Consider the following 21,188-nt stretch of genomic DNA (forward strand, 5'->3'; position numbering starts at 1 on the left):
TATATTACATATTATAATGGTGTATTGCAATTGGTGTTAAATATAAAAAAGTGTGTATTTAATTATCTGATTAATCGTTGGCTCAGGAAAAGTGAAGGAGGAGTCTGAATCAGAGGTGGATGTCCCTGAAAATAAGTCCAGGACTTATGACCCCCGGTGGCAAGAAACCTTCAAATGGATCAAGCCTAGCACGCTGGGGGATATCTATGCATACTGCACAATCTGTGACTTAAATATTACTGTGTTTAACTCAGGACTGCTTGATTTAGAACACCACCAGCAGTGTAAAAAGCACAAAAGGCAAGAACTAAAGACATCCAAAAAAGAAAACCAGGTCAAGGACTTCACATGTAGTGAACTCATGTTGCGCTTCATTCAAACCTACTGTCTGCCTGCTCACACTGAAAAGGTTTCCAAGAGTACAGCCAGACATGTCCTTGGATTACAATACCCAAAAGACATTTCTTCTGCTGCTAAGCAAGTCCCTTACTGTATCTACCTTTATGGACAAGTGGCACTAGGTAAAGAGAGTGAGGAAGAGAACTACAGCTGTGTAGTGCTTGTTGGGTTCTTTGATGAAAAGGCTGCAAAACTTCGCATAAGGATTCTTGATATTTTTCAGCATGTAGACTCAGATGATGCTATTGTTGAGTCTTTGAAGGACATTATGAAAAGATTTGAGTTACCTATGAGCAACATGGCAGCTTTCTATGTTGACGATCAGGGTGAGATGTCTGAGGAGGTTTCCCTGAAACTGAAGAAGTTTAATCCAAATGCGGTGGCTCTTGGTGGTCTTTATAGCTTGGCAGACTCAGCCTGTAATGCTGGAATAAAGGCCTTTTCTGACAAGGTTCAACAGCTTATTGTGAACATTTATGAACACTTTTCTACTTGCTGCACTAAAAATGACAATCTTAAGGGGTTGTTTGCTGTTGTTTGTGGCCCTGATGGCTCTGTCCACGCTCTCTTCCAGAACAGCAAAAAAATTTGTATCCTAATAAACAAGGTGCTTGAAATGTGGACAGACTTAATCTCATACTTCACTTCCTGCAGTGAGAATGATGACAAAGCCAAACACATCTGCTCTCAGTTGAAGGATCCCAAACTCAGGATTACCTTCATGTTCCTGGACCATGCTCTTGGACCACTTAAAGTCTTTAATGATCGTCTAGAAAGGCGTGAGGGTTTTGCTCGTGCAGACCTTGTTCAGATCCTACGGGAAGCAAGTGGCCTACTTCGCTCCTATACCTCAACATTTCTCCATCCTCAGGCTGTGGCACGTTTTCTGAAGGAGCGAGACCCAGCCATCCTCGAGAACACAAAGCTGCACCTTCCTAGCAATGAACTGAGCTTCGGTGGGGATGCAGTGGAGAATTTTCTGTTTGAGAAGGAAGCAGAGTTGACTGACTTTGTAAAGGCATTTCAGGAGGAGTGTATTGCTTTTTATAAGGCACTTACAGCTTGCATTGCTAAGGGGCTTCCCTTGAGTGATGGTATCCTGAGGAATATGTCTCACCTGCTAAGCCCAGAGGGACGGTTAAAGCTCACAACCAAAAGTGTTGTAGAACTTAGTGAACAGTTTGGCCTCTTAACCAACCCAGAGGTAACTACCCAACTCAGAGATGAGTTTCTAGAGTACCAGCTTATTGAGGAAGGAAATGGTGAAGACAGTGGTGAGAATGGACAGGTAGAAGGCCTGTCATATCGTTTTCCTAGTCCTTCCTTAGAGCACCATTGGAGCTCCGTCCTCAAGACTACTGCAAAAACATCTGTCTTCAGGAAACTTGTCCTTAGTCTTTTGGCTTTGCCGTGTCCACCTTTTGAAGCTGAGAAAGTCTTTGCTCAGGTATGCAGAAATAAGATATTGAAATATAAATTTATTTGTGTTTTACTTCATACATATTTGTTATAAATGCGTAATAGGGTATGATGCCTTTACATTGCAATGCAAATATTGATATGTATCTAAAGTTCATGTAGCTTCAATGAATGTGAACACATTTTACTAAACCTACTTAGTGTAACAATATATATGACCTATATAGTATAACAATGTGTTTTTACACTGAGATAATTTAATATATGCCAACTGTTCATAATACTGTACATAGGCAGTGGAAAATGGGGACATTAGCCAATTGGATGACCATTTGGCAGACAGCGAGTCTGATGCCCTTAAAGAAGTGGATTCCACGAATGATGAGTCGTCCTCTGAAGTCTCCAGCGCTAAGACAACACTCGTCAGAAACAAGAGGAAAAAGAAGACATTAAGTAAGCAGAGATAAAAGTGAATTTGGCCAAAATTAGGCATACTAGGTTGACCTATAACTGCAGAACAGGAAACTCTGAATATACCTTATGCATGCATGGGCTGAGATGGTAGTAGTTGTGACCATCACAATTTTGTGATATTAGTTGCAGTTAATCTGTGTAGAAAGGTATGACACATCACCATACACACATTTATGTCCTCCTTACACACATTTATATCTCCTTACACACATTTATGTGTTTTCACATGCCACCGTTATTTATGGCTTATTACGGCATATCAGTGATTAACTCTGCATAAACCAGAATTGTTATCTCAGTTAGCATTTAACTGCAGGAGAGGATCTGTATAATTTAAAGGTCATAGGCAACGGTTTTCAATTTATGCACATTTGAAACTTTATGTTAAAAAAAAACCCTCTGTAATTTTCTTCTGGTCCCAAGAAGTATTGTTAATAAGTAATAATTAAAATAAGTTAGTGTGGATCTTTTAGGTAACTTCACGCGATCTTTTAGGTAACTTAACACTCGTGTTGGCCACAATATTTCTCTTAATAAAATCTTGAATTGTTTTTGAAGTCGTATTCAACACAAAGTAAGGTCAAACCCCAATTTTAATTTAAGCGAAGATCCAAACTTTTTTCTATATTAACGTCAAGCATAGAGGAGCATGTCATTCTGCTTTCAGTTTCGGCAGCATGGATGCGCTTTACATGAAAGAAGGCACTGATGTGTCTGCCATCGATAAAGGTGTAAAAAACAAGTGGAGGTGGGCTTGGCTGTACGAAATAGGTGAAAACCGAAAGCCATTTAGTTCATGGTGCAAAAAACTAAACATTCCAGGTGCTTGCATTTGTGTGGTTTGCCTCAAAAAAATAATATACGGAAGCAATGGAAAGAAAGTGCTGTCGCGCCATCAACTGGAAGCCAGCCACAAGGCCAATGTAAGGGGTCTTCAGCACACCTCTTCTTTACCAGGAGCAAGTCTCACCTCAACGGAGGTCAGTCCATCTATGGCTGATCGTGTCTGTGCACAGAAAATACGTGTCTGTGCTTTTATCTTAAAAACGAACAATGGTGAAGAATCACTCAACAATAAATTGAATATATTAATCCATTAATTAATTGATAATAAAGTTATCAGTTCTAAGTTAACCATTCTCAGAATTTCATTGAAATCCACCCATAAACCCCCCCCCCCGTAGAATTTCATCAAAATCCACCCATAACCCCCCCGCCGTAAATTTTCAGTCAAATAATTTTTTTTTGCTTTAATCCATGCACTTGGCGCGTGACGTCATTTAAGACAAACAGTCACGAGTGGCAAGCTGAGGTGAAGTGAGGACCCAAGAGCAGACTCAGAAAACAGGCAGTGTAAAGAGAAAACTTCAGGGAACTGGAGACAAGGGGTTTGACTTGGGAGACATGGAAAGTTGGGTGAATATGGTGCATGGTTACAGCAGAGACAGTCTTACAGAGCAGGGATTAATTACTTTGGAGATGGGGAAAGGTCCTATGAACCTGGGAGCCAATTTGCGGGAGACCGTCTTGAGGGCCGAGTGGAGAGCATAACCCGCTGCCCAACCCAATAGATGGGAGCTGCCGAGCGGTGTTTGTCGGCTTGCTCTTTAAACATCTTGACAGAACGTAGGAGCTTTTTCCTGGTCAATGCCCATGTTCTCCTGCAGCGGCACACAAACATCTGGGCAGAGGGCACGGCGACATCTTCTTCTTGGACGGGGAAGGTGGCTGGTAACCCAGAGAGCACTGGAAGGGGGAAAGACCTGTAGCAGAGGTGGGTAAGGAGTTGTGAGCGTACTCTATCCAAGGAAGGGTCTTGCTCCAGGAGGCAGCATCCTTGGACACCATGCACGTGAGAGCCACTTCCAGCTCCTGGTTGGCCCATTCCATCTGTCCATTGGTCTGAGGGTGAAAACCTGAAGACAGACTGCGAGAAGCACCAATGAGTTTGCGGAAAGCCTTCCAGAATTGGGCAGAGAACTGGGGTCCACGGTCTGATACGATGTCTGAGGGGAGTCCGTGTAGACAAAAAACGTGGAGTATTAGCAATTCGGCGGTCTCCTTGGCGGTGGGAAGCTTGGGCAGAGGGATAAAGTGAACGGCTTTAGAAAAACAGTCGACAACAGGTAGGATACAAGTATTGCCACCTGAATTAGGGAGTCCTGTGACGAAATCCAGGGCTATGTGTGACCAGGGCCGGTGGGGAACAGGAAGGGGTCTCAGCAGGCCGGCAGGGGGTCTGTTGCCAGTCTTGTTCCTGGCACAGATGTCGCAAGCTGCCACAAACCTCTGGATGTCCTCCTTGATGGATGGCCACCAAAAATGTTGTCGGATGAGTGCCAGAGTCTGGGCTGCTCCTGGGTGGCACGCCATTCTGGAACCATGACCCCACTGCAACACCTGTGCCTGCATAGAAACAGGAACAAAAAGATGGTTAGGAGGTGCATTACTGGGCCCTGCTCATGGGCCTTCTGGACCAGGGTTTCCACCTCTAACAGAGCGGCCCCCACCAGGCACCGTAGAGGAAGAATAATCTCAGGGGAGGTCGATTCCTCCTGGAAGGGAGAAAACATTCTGGACAAGGCATCGGGCTTACCATTCTTAGAGCCTGGGCGGAAGGAAAGTGTGAACTTGAAGCGAGAAAAGAAGAGAGACCATTGGGCCTGACGAGAATTGAGGCGCTTGGCAGTCCTGAGGTATTCGAGGTTCTTGTGATCTGTCCATATGATGAAGGGAAGGTCTGACTCCTCCAACCAATGTCTCCATTCTTCCAAGGCCAGTTTAATGGCCAACAGTTCCCTATTGCCAATGTCATAGTTTCTTTCAGAGGGGGAAAGCTGACGAGAGAAGAAGGAGCAAGGGTGAAGCTTGTTGTCACTAGCTGATCTTTGGGACAATATGGCCCCCACCCCTGACTCCGAAGCATCGACCTCAACCACAAATTGCCGGGACGGATCTGGAATGGTGAGTACAGGTGCTGACGTGAACCTTTGTTTGAGCTTGGAGAACGCCTTTTCGGCCCCTTCTTCCCAGCTGAAAGGGACCTTGGTGGAAGTTAGAGCCGTGAGGGGCCCAGCCACCGTACTAAAGTTCTTGATGAATCGCCTGTAGAAATTCGCAAATCCAAGAAACTGCTGAAGTTCTTACCGAGAGGACGGGGTGGGGCAGTCAGCAACTGCCTTGAGTTTCAGGGGGTCCATCTGAATCTGTGCAGGGGAGATAATGAAACCCAGAAAGGAGACAGAACTTCTATGGAACTCACATTTCTCGGCCTTAACAAAGAGTTTATTTTCCAGGAGTCGCTGAAGGACCTGCCTGACATGGATGCGGTGTTCATCAAGGGAGCAGGAAAAAAAAAAATCAATATATCATCCAGATAAACAAAAACATTAAGGTAGTCCCTCAGGACATCATTAACGAGGGCTTGGAAAACCGCAGGAGCGTTAGTCAGGCCAAACGGAACCAGGAGATATTCGTAGTGGCCCGTGGGGGTGTTAAACGCCGTCTTCCATTTGTCCCCTTCCCTGATCCTCACAAGGTGGTAAGCATTACGCAGGTCTAGCTTGGTGAAAATCTGGGCTCCCTGGAATAACTCAAACGCCATAGACATGAGAGGTAGGGGGTAACGGTTCTTGATGGTGATGTCATTTATCCCACGGTAATCAATGCAAGGGCGCAAGGATTTGTCCTTCTTCTCCATAAAAAAGAATCCTGCCCCTGCAGGAGAAGAGGAGGGACAAATGATTCCAGCTGCTATGGACTCGGTGATGTATTTATCCGCAGCTTGCCTTTCAGAAGGAGAGAGAGAGTAAAGTCGCCCCTTAGGTGGTGCAGTCCCAGGGAGAAGGTCAATTCCACAGTCATAGGGCCTATGGGGAGGAAGGGAAGCAGCTTGAGACTTACTGAACACAGGTTTTAAGTCATTATACTCGGGAGGCACGTTGGAGAGGTCAGGATATTCACCAATGGTGGGCTGGAGCAGCTCGGCGTGAGGGAGGGCAGATCTCAGGCATGACAATAAACAGAATTGACTCCATCCTAAAATGGTATTGTTAGTCCAATTGACATGGGGGTTATGTAGAGTTAGCCAGGGCAGACCAAGAACTATGGGCAAATGGGGATTATTCATGACAAAAAACTGGATGGATTCAGAGTGGTTGCCAGAAATTCTTAAGGTGATCGGGGCTGTTCTATGGGTGATGGTCAGACCAGGACCGTTAAGGGTCAGGACAGTGAGGGACGGGTTCAGAGCCAGTAGTGGAATCCCCAGGTGCTTGGCGGTGGTCGAGCAGATCAGGTTTCTGTCAGCCCCTGAATCAGTGAGTGCCTGGAGGTCGTGAGGCTGAGTGCCTGGAGGTCGTGAGGCTGATTGCCATGGATAATGACCACTGGGAGTAGCGGTTGATCGGTAGGGGGCTGATTTTGGACATTGCCCACCAGGGCCCCTAAACTCACTGCTGGGCTCTTCGTTTTAAAGGGCAAGATTGGCAGAAATGCCCCAGCTGTCCGCAATAAAAACATGCCCTCATATCCCGACGGCGCTGTCGTTCCTCAGGTGAGATGCGGACTCGGTCTACCTGCATTCGCTCAGCGGAAGGAATGGGAGGCTGAGGGGGAGCGAGACTAGTCCGAATCCTTTGTTTCCCCCGCTGTCTGATCCGGGAGTCAATACAGCTGGCGAGGTCCATGTCACTGGGGAGATCAGGTGGCAGTTCTCGTGAGACCAGCTCATCCTTGATGGAGTCTGACAGCCCGTTCAAAAATGCGTCAAACAAGGCATTCTCATTCCAGCCATAAGATGCCGCCAAAGTGCGAAACTCAATCGCATAGTCAAAAGCGGACCGGGCACCCTGCCGCAGCCCCATGATTTCTCTTGCTGTCTCTCTGCCAGACAGAGCGCGATCAAAGGTTCGCCTCATCTCCTCTGTGAAATCCTTGAAGCTGGTGCAGCATGGTGCATTGGCATCCCACATAGCCGTTCCCCACTCCCTAGCTTTGCCAGTGAGGAGAGTGATAGTGTAGGCCACTTGGGAACGCTCTGTAGGGAAGGCCAGTGGTTGAAGGTCAAGGGTTAGCGAGCACTGAGATAAAAATGATCTGCAGGTACCTGGTTCTCCATCGTATGGCTGTGGGGTGGGAAGTCTCGGCTCTCTGAAGAGGGCTGAAGCAGGAGCTGGAGGAGCGATAGGTGGAGGGGATTGTGTAGGAGCAGACGTTACTTGAAGCTGTTGTAGCTGAGTGGCACTAAGATTGAGAGTGTCAGAGATGGCGACAAGGTTTTGATTCACCTGTTGGATGTCCTGTTGGTGGGTCCCAAGGAGAGCTCCCTGTTTCTGCACTGTTGCTCTTAGCTGGGCGAAATCTGCTGGGTCCATGTGGCCAGACTGTGCTGTCACGAGTGGCAAGCTTAGGTGAAGTGAAGACCCAAGAGCAGACTCAGAAAACAGGCAGTGTAAAGAGAAAACTTCTTTAATGAAGTAGATGGCAGAAAGGCAAAAGGTACAGTAGGGCTCAGGCAAAAATCGGTTGTCAAAAAACAGGCCAGGAGGTCAAAAACACAGAGGAGCAGGTAGACACGATCAGGGACAAAAAACAGGGCAGAGAAATCTTCACAAAAACTGATGAACACAGGGACAAGGGAAATCCAGGCAGAGGTAGCAAAAGACACAATCCAAAAGAACGGGCAGGCGAAAACAGGGACAAAAAACTGGACAGAAAAACTTGACAAAAAAACAAGGAAAATTTCAGGCAGGGGGAATCAAGAAGACACAATACCAATGAGCTGTAGTGAGGCGAGGAAAGTCTACAAGAGACAGTCTAGCAAATGGAGTAGCTCCAAACAGTTCTTAAAAAGCCCTGGCTGATGGGAGAAGAGTAGTAGCAGGTGTGGGAGTGCCGCTTCAGGAAATGGCCTTCAGCAAGGCAGGACTGAATTCTTGTCCTGGAGCTGGCGTGGAAGTCCCACAATCTAAAGCATGGATGGACTGGACCAGACTGTGACACAAACCGCTTGAGTTGAGTCCACTTCCATTTACTTGCGTTGTCGTTCGGCTTGAGTGCAGACGTGCGTTCAGGAATTTCCAAAGAAAAACCATGCCTTATTGTTGTGCAGTGAACTGTAACAACGGGACCGGTTCAGGAAGAAGTTTTTACCTTTTTCCAAGAGAGGAGAAGAGGCAGAGAGAGTGGATTGGCTTTTTCTGGAAGAGGAGAAAAGGCGGAGAGAATGGGTTGGCTTTTTCTGAAAAAGGAGAAGAGGTTGAGCGAGAGGGTTGGCTTTTTCCGAAAGAGGAGACGAGGCAGAGAGAGTGGATTGTGCGCGTGAAGCCAGAGGGTTGTTTTTTTTCCGGAAGAGGAGACAAGGCGGAGAGAGTGGATTGTGCGGGTGAAACAAAATAAAGCAGTCAAAGAAGAAACGGACCAGCAACGCTCAAGCAAAAAGGAGAAGATTGGAGGTAAACATTTTTACTTTTGCTTGTAATTGGCAATTCAAGATTCCTGAGGGATCCTGTACAATCATTGTGGAAATGAGACAAAGGGATATTTCCTCGCTTAGAGTAGGCTATAAATAGTATAATGCCGTGGATGGCAGGCTAATGTGGCCTACCGGCGCACTGTCAAGTAATCGTTACCTATATCCACTAGGGAGGGCGGTTTAATTATTCTTCAAAAGGGCTCTTATTTAGTATTACGACGAAAGTAGGAATTTATCATAATTACCAGGATAAATCGTTTGGGCGCGAGTCTTGTTGAGGTCCAGGGTCACCGCGATCAGAGTCGGTCGAGTCGCTGTCTGATTCCGAGGCTGCATGGTCAAACCAGTGAGCCACATTCACAGATTGCTTCACAATGGCCATAGGTTCATACATATATGGTTTCACCTCTCGATATTCAATTTGGAGAGTTCCTACTTCAAAATCGCTATCTCTTTCAGACATTTTACACAGCCTTTCACAACCAAAGTCCGTACATGTGTGCTTGGTTCGCAGGTAAACGCAGAACTGCTCCCAGTCTGTTTGGCTTGAATGACGTCACGATGACTGTCCCCTGGCGGTGAAAGTGCGCATAAGTGAGATGTAAACAAACCTTCAGAAATTGGGCAAAACAGTATATTTTAACCATTTTATTAAATTTTAGGGTGCAAATTAGACACTAGGAAGATTGAATTCGCTTTTTGGGTCGTTCTTCTAGACCAGGGATGGGCAACTTGCATGATAAAGAGGACCACAATTTATCATCACCACCATCAGAGGGCCACATGACCGCGCACTTCAACTAATCAGATATGAGAGAAGTTACAAAAGAATTTTAAATAAGAACAAAATATTTGTATATTCTTATGTCTGTATGTTTATTGAACCAACATACATTATTTAATATTTTCCACACTGAAATGCATTTTTAACATAATGCTCGTCTTGTTAAACGACAAACACAAGTTTGTTTTAAAAGAAACAAAGTGCACAGGGCTCACATTCAACGAGGCACAAAACTAAAAAAACAGCGGCCAAACATTAAGTGCAACTTAATGAGATACTTGTGGTTTTGCCTGCTGGCGCACAATAGACTGGATGTCAATGTCAATCTTTGTGCATCCAATCCGCATCAAATGAAAAAGAGCATCATCCGTGAGTCTGTTCCTCTCTTTTGACTTAATGTGCTTCATTGTTGAAAAGCTGCTCTCACAAATGTAAGTGCTCCCAAACATGCTGACCATTGACGGAGCAAAATCTCTGAGGAGTGGAAAACGTGCCTCTGGTAGCAGTCTCCAAAATGAAATTCCCCTCTCGTTGCGCTTTGTTTGAAAATACGGATCTGACTGCAACTCGCAGAGTTCGAGCTGCAGTTCTGATGGTTGCTCGCTGACAGCAGCAGAGACGGGGTCCGTGAATAGCGCAATTCGTGGTTTCATCACATGAAAATCTTGGAAACGATCGAAAAATTGCAGGAGCAGTTTAACGATGTCGGCCCGATACTTCTGAAGTAGTTTCTCGCACCTGGGGTTATCTTTTCGCATCTCCTCACAAGCGGGAAAGTGTGCCAAATTTGGACGATGGGAAGAAAATCCTTCTATGAACAGGTTGAGTTTACGCTGGAATGCGGTTGTGTGTGCATACAGATCGCAAACAGTTTGGTCTCTCCCCTGCAAGTGTGTGTTAAGGTGTTTGAGATGCGAGGTGATGTCTGTCAGAAAGGCCATGCCGCAAATAAACTGTGTGTCTGAGTTTTCTGCAGTAGGTGCTTGTATCACCACTAATACTGTTCTCCAAGAACACTGGTAGTTCAGAGCGCAGCGCAAAAAAACGCTCCAGACACTTCCCTCGACTCATCCATCTGATCTCAGTGTGCATTTGTAAATCCCCATACGCGGCGTCCACTTCATCCAAAAAGGCAATGAACCTCCTGTGACAAAGGGACCTGTTCCCCCCCCTCTGATGAGATTTGTTACTTTGGTCACTAAATCCATAACGTGGCTAAAGTTCAGTGTCTTCGCGCAGAGGGCTTCCTGGAGAGATAAAATGCATGGCACGTTAAAAAAATATTTTTGTCCTGCCATGTCAAACTCAGGTCTACATCTCACAGTTAATACGAGGCTACTCACCTTATGTATGATACAGTGCAGTATAGGGCAGTTTACCCCGCTCTGTCGGAGGAGCCCTGCGAAACCTCCGTGTCTTCCCTGCATCGCGGGTGCGCCATCCGTAACAACAGTTGACAGCTTGTCAACGCCCCCAAATCCACTTGCAACACTGTCAGCGCCGTTGAATATATCGGTGCCCTTAGTCGTATCATGCAGAAAAAACAATTTTAATAGCTCCTTGTGCACTTCAAATGAACTGTCAATAGTTCTCGTAAAAATCAGTAGCTGGCTAACATCCATCACATCTGTACTCTCATCCAAAGCCAAGGAGAAGTACTTGCAGTCATGCATGACTTTTCTCAGCTTAATTTCGACATGATCATCTCATCTCATTATCTCTAGCCGCTTTATCCTTCTACAGGGTCGCAGGCAAGCTGGAGCCTATCCCAGCTGACTACAGGCGAAAGGCGGGGTACACCCTGGACAAGTCGCCAGGTCATCACAGGGCTGACACATAGACACAGACAACCATTCACACTCACATTCACACCTACGGTCAATTTAGAGTCACCAGTTAACCTAACCTGCATGTCTTTGGACTGTGGGGGAAACCGGAGCACCCGGAGGAAACCCACGCGGACACGGGGAGAACATGCAAACTCCACACAGAAAGGCCCTCGCCGGCCCCGGGGCTCGAACCCAGGACCTTCTTGCTGTGAGGCGACAGCGCTAACCACTACACCACCGTGCCGCCCTCGACATGATCATGAATGTCAAAAGTTCTGCGCGTCACTGTGCGTCAGGACAAAGAGACCGTATCAAAGTGTTTAACCATCTTATCGTCATCAAAAGCTTTGGCCATTTCCACGGTGCACACTTTGACAAATTTCCACATCTGACAATGGCTTCTTTGCTTTGGCAAGCTCAAGTGAAACAGCATAAGAGGCTTTGAGTGCTGATTCCTGTGTAGTTGTGGCTCTGGTGAAAAGTTGCTGTTGTTGTTTTACTTTTGATTTGAGGTCGGCTACAACAGCGGCCCTTGCAGCTCCAGTGTACTTCTCATATTTAACTTTGTGCAAGGTGTTGTAGTGGCGACTTAAAGTTGAAATCTTTCATGACTGCTATGGTTTGTAAGCAAACCAGACACATGGGTTTGCCTTTGAATTCTATGAAGAGATAATCTGCTTCCCATCTTGACTGAAAGGTATGGTTTTCTTGATCGAGTTTTCTTTTTTTTGCACTGCTAGTAGCCATGGCTCTCTTGTCTCTCTTCCTCGCTGAAGGGGGTAAGGCCCAGGGCCCCGATATTGTTTGCATAGGAAGCGCCCTCTATCGGTCAACAGTGTTAAAAAAAAAGGCAGCAGTTAATTTTTTTTCCCTGATAATTAATAAATGATCTACGGGCCGCACTGAGTAAGGAAGCGGGCCGCCAGTTGCCCATCCCTGTTCTAGACAATAAAGTTGATATTCTACGTTTCACCTCCGACCATTGCCTATGACCTTTAAGGATCAAATGACACAAAGTAATTGAAAGCTTGCAAATCTCTGCCATTCTCAGATTTCTGTTAAGATATTTACACCTATTACGCTGGAGTTATAGTTTTCAAGGATGTGTTCAACCAAGAAGTCAGTCATTCAGAGGCTACAAGACTTTGGTGCAGATATGTTTTTGCATTCGCTTTGCATTTCATTTGCATTAGGTATATTCATATTAGCAGTGTCATTGATGTGAAAGCTTAGCTCTCTTGCAACTTCAGGTACAGTAGCTGCTGTGCTTCTGCAACCACGAAGGGCGTACTCACATTATGCCTTGGACCGTGCCCAAGCACAATTGTCCCCACTCCCTCACTGGCCTGCGCTCACATTGTTCTGGGCCTGAGTATGCTTAGGTCATCACAATGAAACTTTTTTTGGAGAAAAGTGCTCTCACATAGAACGATGAAGGCTGTTTTTACATTGTGGCTTATTTGGAGTTGTTTTGGGCACGGTGACACAAGGCCCTCTCACATGCCGTACAGATTTATCAATTATGCAATGCAGCAGTTTTTAGTAAATAGTGCCGCACTCATAAGAAGATGTTTATGGAGGCAGCTGATACTGAGAGACGAATTTACAGCTTTACTTGCTGACTGCATTTCACGTTCATCAGTCAGATCTGTAATTAATCCACATATTCTTGAATGGATTGAAAAGTGCACGTCGTAGTATTTTGAGTTCCGTGCTTGGGCATGGTTAGCAATAACACTGATTTGTACTGTGCCCGAGTCCAACTGAACTGTGCCCGAGTCCAACTGAACTGCGCCCAAGCCCACCCCTTCCAAGCAGGCCAGCTGAACCCTGCCCGAACATGCCACACAGCGAGCACACTAGTCAAACAAAATGGACTTTGGCGGTCAAAAATGCTCAGGCACAGTATGGATCGCCTAATGTGAATACACCCTAAAACAAAGTGCCGACAGGTACTTAAAATCTTGATTTGTATGGTATACCAGTATAGAGTTAATACTTCCAATCAGAGCCAGCTATCTTGCTCATAGAAGTCAGTTGGATTGATGGAAACAATATGCTGTTTTCCAGAGATGAGTGACCTTTCAATCTCAGTGAAGCCATGCACGGTGCGACTGCAGAAGATAACCAATAAGACAGGTGTGAGCAGGACACAGTAAATAAGTGCTTTACAGTCAGAACATGTACTCTTCATGGCAAAGCACCTTATTTTCTACTCTATCTTACGAGGTGTTTCTCGTCTGTACTGATCAGATATTCGATCTGTTCAAATGCAATGACAATCAGTGGTCTGTCTCAAGAAAGTATTCTCTTATTGCTGTCATAGATGAATAGATATTGAGCAGTATAGATGTTCAGAGTAGGTGGCTTGAATTTGTGTATCTCAAATTCCTTTCCTGCAGCAGTGGAAATAAACAAAGATGGGGACCAAGTCTTTACTGAAGATGATATAGTCTGGACAAAGGAGGTAATTACTCTTTTGTTGTTTTTAGATCAAATATAAAATTCAGATCTCTACAGCTACCCACACTAATTTCCATAAAACACTATTAACCCTTCTTTCTGTCTTTCCTATTAGCACCTTTCTTTTCTTATCTTACTTTGGGTATAATACAGCCTCTGGTGCTTCTGCTGGAGGTGCGTGGCCTGAGTGAGGGTGTGTATGTTTGTTTGTTATCCCTCAGGACTCCATTAGGGGGAGTTACGGTTGGGAAAGCAGTTTGCGACAGAAGCCGCAGGCACGCACTATCTTTCAGGCTGGGTCAGGCACCTGGGCCAAACCACAGAGCCTCCAATTGGACGAGCGCGAAGAGGCGGTATGTACCTGCCCAAACTGGAGGCAGGATTCTCTGCTGTGTCATGAGTGTGACAGCAACTTTGGTTAAAGGTGCATTGGTAGAGTTTGGGATCTTGTAGTTACAAGCAGCTCAACATAAACATTGGATTTGTGTTCTTCTTGACCACCACACCTCCCATTTATGCACATGTACACAGTGCCTCACCTCCAAGAATCTATTTCATCTCATTATCTCTAGCCGCTTTATCCTGTTCTACAGGGTCGCAGGCAAGCTGGAGCCTATCCCAGCTGACTACGGGCGAAAGGCGGGGTACACCCTGGACAAGTCGCCAGGTCATCACAGGGCTGACACATAGACACAGACAACCATTCACACTCACATTCACACCTACGGTCAATTTAGAGTCACCAGTTAACCTAACCTGCATGTCTTTGGACTGTGGGGGAAACCAGAGCACCCAGAGGAAACCCACACGGACACGGGGAGAACATGCAAACTCCGCACAGAAAGGCCCTCACCGGCCACGGGGCTTGAACCCGGACCTTCTTGCTGTGAGGCAACAGCACTAACCACTACACCACCATACCGCCCCAAGAATCTATCTGACCAACATATTTCAGTAAAGGCCTACTCATTGGATCCTTTGTGCCTCCACCTGACCCAGGTCAAGGGCAACTTCTTTGCCGATCATCCTTTATTAAACACTTTGGCTAACCAGTTTACCATCACTGTTAATTTCTTATGACCTGGCCATTTATTACAAGGTTATTTATAAACATAGGAAATACTGGCACAGCAATTTATTGCTGTGGTTGTTGAGCCAAATATTTTACCAGTTTGTATCATTTCTAATCTGAATCCCTATCTAGGAAAAATGTAGCTACTTCAGTATTCAGCGTTAGTAGGATTTCTCCATCATGGAAAAGCTGCGCCAAGATTTATTTATGTCTGACTTCCTTAGGGGTTCATTATACTTTGTTGTAGAAGATTTTTGTTTCGTTTTGTTTTGTTTTTACCCCACAACAACAGTATCTGGAGACACTGGCCATTTAGCACTGTATTCCACCATATTTGCATTTCTGAGCAGATGATCGTGGAGTGAAGGGCGTTTGAAGGAAAATGCTACAACATGACTGATAGGATGGATGTCCAACACAGACCTGCATATTTTCAGCTGTTCTTGTCTCTTGAGTTGGTCAGATTGTGTTAACAATTATGTTTAATCATTTCCCCAGATATTTCTAACATTAAGAACAATAACAGTATTGACCAGTGCACCTTTAATTGGCCTGCTGATTAACTGGCCCATTGGACTGGTTTCGAATGAATTCTGTCATTCTTGCTGCTGTCTTATCAGCTAGATGCAACTTTGGCTTTGGACACATGTCTCTTATGATTCACCCTCTATTTTAAAGCACCAGCACCTCGGTTTCTATCCTTCTTGCAGCTCATTTTTTTTCTTTGTTTCATCCTTTCTGTTTCTGCTTACGTGCTTCTTCAATGTATATATATCATTCTGAATAACACACAAGCATGTGGTTTATAAGGATCTACCCACTCCAGTTTTCTTGGCGTGTCTAAAAGGAAATATGCATGGTAAGGTTAGCATGATGTCTCTTTATGGCTTGTGCATTCTTTTTTCATACATATTGTATGCTGAGTCTCCATCGTCACTTTTGTTCTCTACAAAAATCAGTTCTCTCTTGGTTCCAGACGAAAAGCGATGGAAGCCAGACTGGATCAAGCGTCACTACACCAAGTCCTAAGCGTGGAAAGAGAGCTCAAGTGTACCAGGTAATTTTCGCATTATTCGATTGGTGTTTGTAGAAATGCTAGGGGAATTATTTCTGAGTCACTGATTGGCTCCTGACCTCAGATTGGTTGTTTTGGACATAGACATATAAACATAGACGCCGCATTGAGCTGGTGGCCCGTTGCTGGGATACGTCAGAGTGTCTGCCATATTGGATGTGGCGAATCTTCCCCGTAAACCAATGCAAGTAAATGGACTGAACTTCATAAAGCCCCTTTCTACAATAATATTTAACTCGATGCCTTTTATTCACCCATTAAGACACACACGTATATATTTGGGAAACAAACAGGCATCAAAACAACACGTATAACTTTTAATGTGATGGTTATAAATAGTGTGCGAAATACCCTGTCCACTGCAAACTAGCGACAGATACGCGATAGATAGCTCAGATAAGCTAATCGGTCAGCATACCGTAGCAAGCTACCAAAACCTGAGGCCACAATAACCAACCTACAAGACTGAATATGATAAATGATGGAAATAGTGGAAAAACTGGAAATAGTGAATGAAAATTAAAATTTACTGTTTTATTTATTGAGTCATCACACAGACCTACTCTCGTTGAATAAAGTGAGCTGAATGACCGCCAAACTGAGTTCGGCCAGGTTCTAGTGTCATACCAAAACAAAACACATCACTGATTCCTTTACATTCAGAAAGGTTAAAAGCATTCATCATACGTTCAAAAACGTTCATCATAGTGTGGCACTGTATTATCTAATTCTCACTGCTTATAACTATACACCTACCCGTTGGAGATGAGCTGGGAAACTGAAGACTGAAGGAACAGCTCCCTCTCTGATCCTGACTGTCTGGCCTGTTCTGTCAAAATCCTCCGTTCTGAAGTGTTCACTGCAGAGCATGGATGATGGAGTAGCAGAAAACCCTTCCCGTCTCACAGCTGTCTCCCACTGCTTTTTCATGTCTTTATTTTTGGGAAACCTACATAGTATGTGAAAAGTTAGCTAAGCAACTAACAACAATCAGCGTAGTTACGAAGGAAATACTTCGTTGTTTGGAGACAGGTTTCACTGAGCGGCTATTATGCGCGAGACTTCATATTAGCCACAAAGTCAGAAAAATCTGTTCGTAAAATTACATTATAATGACCAAATACAATGAAAAGTATTTTTCTAGTCTCACTTGTGAAAGGTAATCCCATGTGATCTCGTTTGGACGGTAAACCTGTTGGTACAGTTAAACGCAGCACATGAATGAGGCATCTTTATTCTCGGCTACTGTCTAGACGCTATACCAGAGATGGTTGAAGAATCTCCACTTTGCCACATCCAATATGGCGGCGAGGATGACGCAGAAGGCGGCGTCTATGTTTATATGTCTATGGTTTTGGAAGGTTTTTGTTTGTTTGATTTTCTTTTTCTAACCCAGAGAACCTGTGCAAAGGTCTTGGGTACTCTAAATTATTTTATAAAATTTGTCTTAATTGTTTTGTGGATTCAGTATTAGTGTGTCAAGACATAAAATTCATTTTGGAAAAAAAAAATATATATACTATTGAGAATTACCTGCAAAAAAGGAAGAATGTGAGCATGTTTCAAATAATCAACCAGTTGAGTTTCTGAGAAAACTATGGAACAATGGTCACACCATATATTGATTTAACTTTTTACTGTTTACTGCTGTTTATAGTAATGGGAGGCACAGTGGTGCAGTGGTTAATGCTGTTGCCTCACAGCAAGAAGGTTCTGGGGTTTATATGCACAGTATTGTGTAAGAGTCTTAGACACCCTATATATTTTTTTCATACAAACTTTGGTATAGATTTTTATTTTATGACTTCTGCATTATCGAGTCAGTACAAAAACATTGTAGAGTTCCAAACATTTGTTTTCCAGCACAACATTAAATGTTACAGAAAAAAAAGTTTGTGTCTGAGCAGCATATTACATAAGAGACCACTTTTCAGATGAAAAAAAGAAAACATAATGAAAGCTACTGGGTTTTGCTGCAAAATTAAGAAGCAAGTGTGACAAAGTGTCCAGAAGAACTATGGCTGGTTCTGCAAGATGCTCAGTAAAACCTACAGCTCATTTCCTTATCAAACTGCACTCATTGCACCTGAGCCTACTTTTTTTTTTTAAGCAAAGGGTCGTCTTACACCAGATATTGACTTTGTTTCATTTATTATGGCTTACTGCTGTTTAAAGTATGTTTTAATGTTGAACATTTCATTTCATTATTTTTAAGCCATTTTTGGTCTACAGCATTTCTTTACATATGCCTAAGACTTTTGCACAGTGTGCTTGTGTTTTCACTGTGTGTGTTTCAGTAGGATATATTAAGAATAACGTTTCTAGATCAGATGTCCATTAAGAAAATGCCGATGATATTGATGTATTCACTAAACTCCGTGTCTCCTCGTTGCAGGATGGGAGGGGTTTTGGCGTTGGAGAGCTGGTGTGGGGGAAAGTGAAGGGTTTCTCATGGTGGCCTGGTCTTGTGGTGGTGTGGAAGACAAAGACGTCTCCCCAAGGTTTGAGACGTGTGGAATGGTTTGGAGATGGCATGTACTCAGAGGTAAGGATGTTGCCCTGCATTCTAATGAAAGTCAGTCTTTCCTTCACTCACCATTTATCTTCAGTTCCTGCTGCTATCTTAAGGGAATCTGAGTGTTTGAGGAGCTTAAATGAACCCTGTGGAAGCATTTGAACATGACTATAGACATCAGGAGAAAATCTAACGCAGTACCAATAAAGCATTTATGATTGTAATATTGACTGATTCAATAAAATCATATATTAATTTTTTTTTTTTAAATCTACAACAAAAAAGTTGGGACAAAGTACAAATTATAAATAAAACCGGAATGCAATAATTTACAAATCTCAAAAACTGATATTGTATTCACAATAGAACATAGACAACATATCAAATGTCGAAAGTGAGACATTTTGAAATTTCATGCCAAATATTGGCTCATTTGAAATTTCATGACAGCAACACATCTCAAAAAAGTTGGGACAGGGGCAATAAGAGGCTGGAAAAGTTAAAGATACAAAAAAGGAACAGCTGGAGGACCAAATTGCAACTCATTAGGTCAATTGGCAATAGGTCATTAACATGACTGGGTATAAAAAGAGCATCTTGGAGTGGCAGCGGCTCTCAGAAGCAAAGATGGGAAGAGGATCACCAATCTCCCTAATTCTGCGCCGACAAATAGTGGAGCAATATCAGAAAGGAGTTCGACAGTGTAAAACTGCAAAGAGTTTGAACACATCATCATCATCTACAGTGCATAATATCATCAAAAGATTCAGAGAATCTGGAAGAATCTCTGTGCGTAAGGGTCAAGGCTGGAAAACCATACTGGGTGCCCGTGATCTTCGGGCCCTTAGACAGCACTGCATCACATACAGGCATGCTTCTGTATTGGAAATCACAAAATGGGCTCAGGAATATTTCCAGAGAACATTATCTGTGAACACAATTCACTGTGCCATCTGCCATTGCCAGCTAAAACTCGATAGTTCAAAGAAGAAGCCGTATCTAAACATGATCCAGAAGTGCAGACATCTTCTCTGGGCCAAGGCTCATTTAAAATGGACTGTGGCAAACTGGAAAACTGTTCTGTGGTCAGACGAATCAAAATTTGAAGTTCTTTATGGAAATCAGGGAAGCCGTGTCATTCGGACTAAAGAGGAGAAGGACAACCCAAGTTGTTATCAGCGCTCAGTTCAGGAGCCTGCATCTCTGATGGTATGGGGTTGCATTAGTGCATGTGGAATGAGCAGCTTACACATCTGGAAAGACACCATCAATGCTGAAAGGTATATCCAGGTTCTAGAGCAACATATGCTCCCATCCAGATGACGTCTCTTTCAGGGAAGACCTTGCATTTTCCAACATGACAATGCCAAACCACATACTGCATCAATTACAGCATCATGGCTGTGTAGAAGAAGGGTCCGGGTACTGAACTGGCCAGCCTGCAGTCCAGATCTTTCACCCATAGAAAACATTTGGCGCATCATAAAACGGAAGATAAGACAAAAAAAAACCTAAGACAGTTGAGCAACTAGAATCCTACATTAGACAAGAATGGGTTAACATTCCTATCCCTAAACTTGAGCAATTTGTCTCCTCAGTCCCCAGATGTTTACAGACTGTTGTAAAGAGAAAAGGGGATGTCTCACAGTGGTAAACATGGCCTTGTCTCAACTTTTTTGAGATGTGTTGTTGTCATGAAATTTAAAATCACCTAATTTTTCTCTTTAAATGATACATTTTCTCAGTTTTAACATTTGATATGTCATCTATGTTCTATTCTGAATAAAATATGGAATTTTGAAACTTCCACATCATTGCATTCCGTTTTTATTTACAATTTGTACTTTGTCCCAACTTTTTTGGAATCGGGGTTGTAACATTCAGCCTGTTGAAATAGGGTTTTATGTAGCCGCTTACTCCATGTACACATGACAGCTGATGTAACCTTACCTTGCTTGCTAGTTAGCAGAAAAGCAAGCTAGTTAGCTAACCAGTATGAATCTCTGCTGTTAGAATGCAGGCACTTACAGATGTTTGCACAGAGGAGAGCGGGATACAGACTGACAACAAAGCCGAGACGAGAGACTAGAATCAGAGTTGGTAAACTAGCAAAGGTCGGGCAATCGGCGAACAACGTAGGAAAGAGAAAGCAAAGATCGAAAACATGAGAGAAATAGCAAAGGGTCAGAAATACGAGAAGTAGTCAGAAAGAAACAAGGCTTGGTATGAACTGAGCAAGAAGAACAATACTTCGCACTGGTGTGTTTGTTTGGGGAGCTTAAATAGAGGGACAGGTGATTAAAGAAATGAGAGACAGTTGAGTTTCAATAGAGGTTTTTCACCTGACGTCACAGGGTCACATGACGCCCCGGTGTCCGCCATTTTGAAGGTCAAGCTAGCTAATGTCAACAACATAGTAGCTGGTATGTTACTGTAGCAATGTTTACGTTCAGTCATTTGGATGACTGATAAAACCTTTCAGTCTCAAGTTTTTCCTTTACTGTATTTACTAGTTTACTGAGCTAGTGCGCTCGGGCAGGCTGGGAGCGAGCGCGCTAGCTCCCAGCCTGCCTGAGCTAGCGCGCTAGCTCCATAAACTAGTAAATACAGTAAAGGAAAAACTTGAGACTGAAAGGTTTTATCAGTCATCCAAATGACTGAACGTAAACATTGCTACAGTAAC

The 21,188-nt window shown here is 43.9% G+C and overlaps 1 protein-coding gene across 7 annotated transcripts in view; it reads left to right on the top strand.

The window, feature by feature from the left end:
• The window catches only part of dnmt3ba (DNA (cytosine-5-)-methyltransferase 3 beta, duplicate a), a 73,128-nt gene that overhangs the window by 37,279 nt on the left and 14,661 nt on the right, over positions 1-21,188 (top strand). For 4 of the 7 annotated variants that reach the window (XM_060931962.1, XM_060931961.1, XM_060931960.1 and 1 more), the window contains 7 exons: positions 87-1,846; positions 2,112-2,271; positions 13,451-13,519; positions 13,783-13,847; positions 14,065-14,196; positions 15,892-15,972; positions 18,386-18,535. In XM_060931962.1, the coding sequence (XP_060787945.1) occupies positions 87-1,846; positions 2,112-2,271; positions 13,451-13,519; positions 13,783-13,847; positions 14,065-14,196; positions 15,892-15,972; positions 18,386-18,535 (2,417 nt within the window). The remainder of the gene's footprint in view (positions 1-86; positions 1,847-2,111; positions 2,272-13,450; positions 13,520-13,782; positions 13,848-14,064; positions 14,197-15,891; positions 15,973-18,385; positions 18,536-21,188) is intronic. The other 3 variants (XM_060931965.1, XM_060931963.1, XM_060931966.1) reach the window with 3 other exon arrangements.

Source organism: Neoarius graeffei, chromosome 10 (genome assembly GCF_027579695.1).
Source record: "Neoarius graeffei isolate fNeoGra1 chromosome 10, fNeoGra1.pri, whole genome shotgun sequence".
Classification (NCBI taxonomy): domain Eukaryota; kingdom Metazoa; phylum Chordata; class Actinopteri; order Siluriformes; family Ariidae; genus Neoarius; species Neoarius graeffei.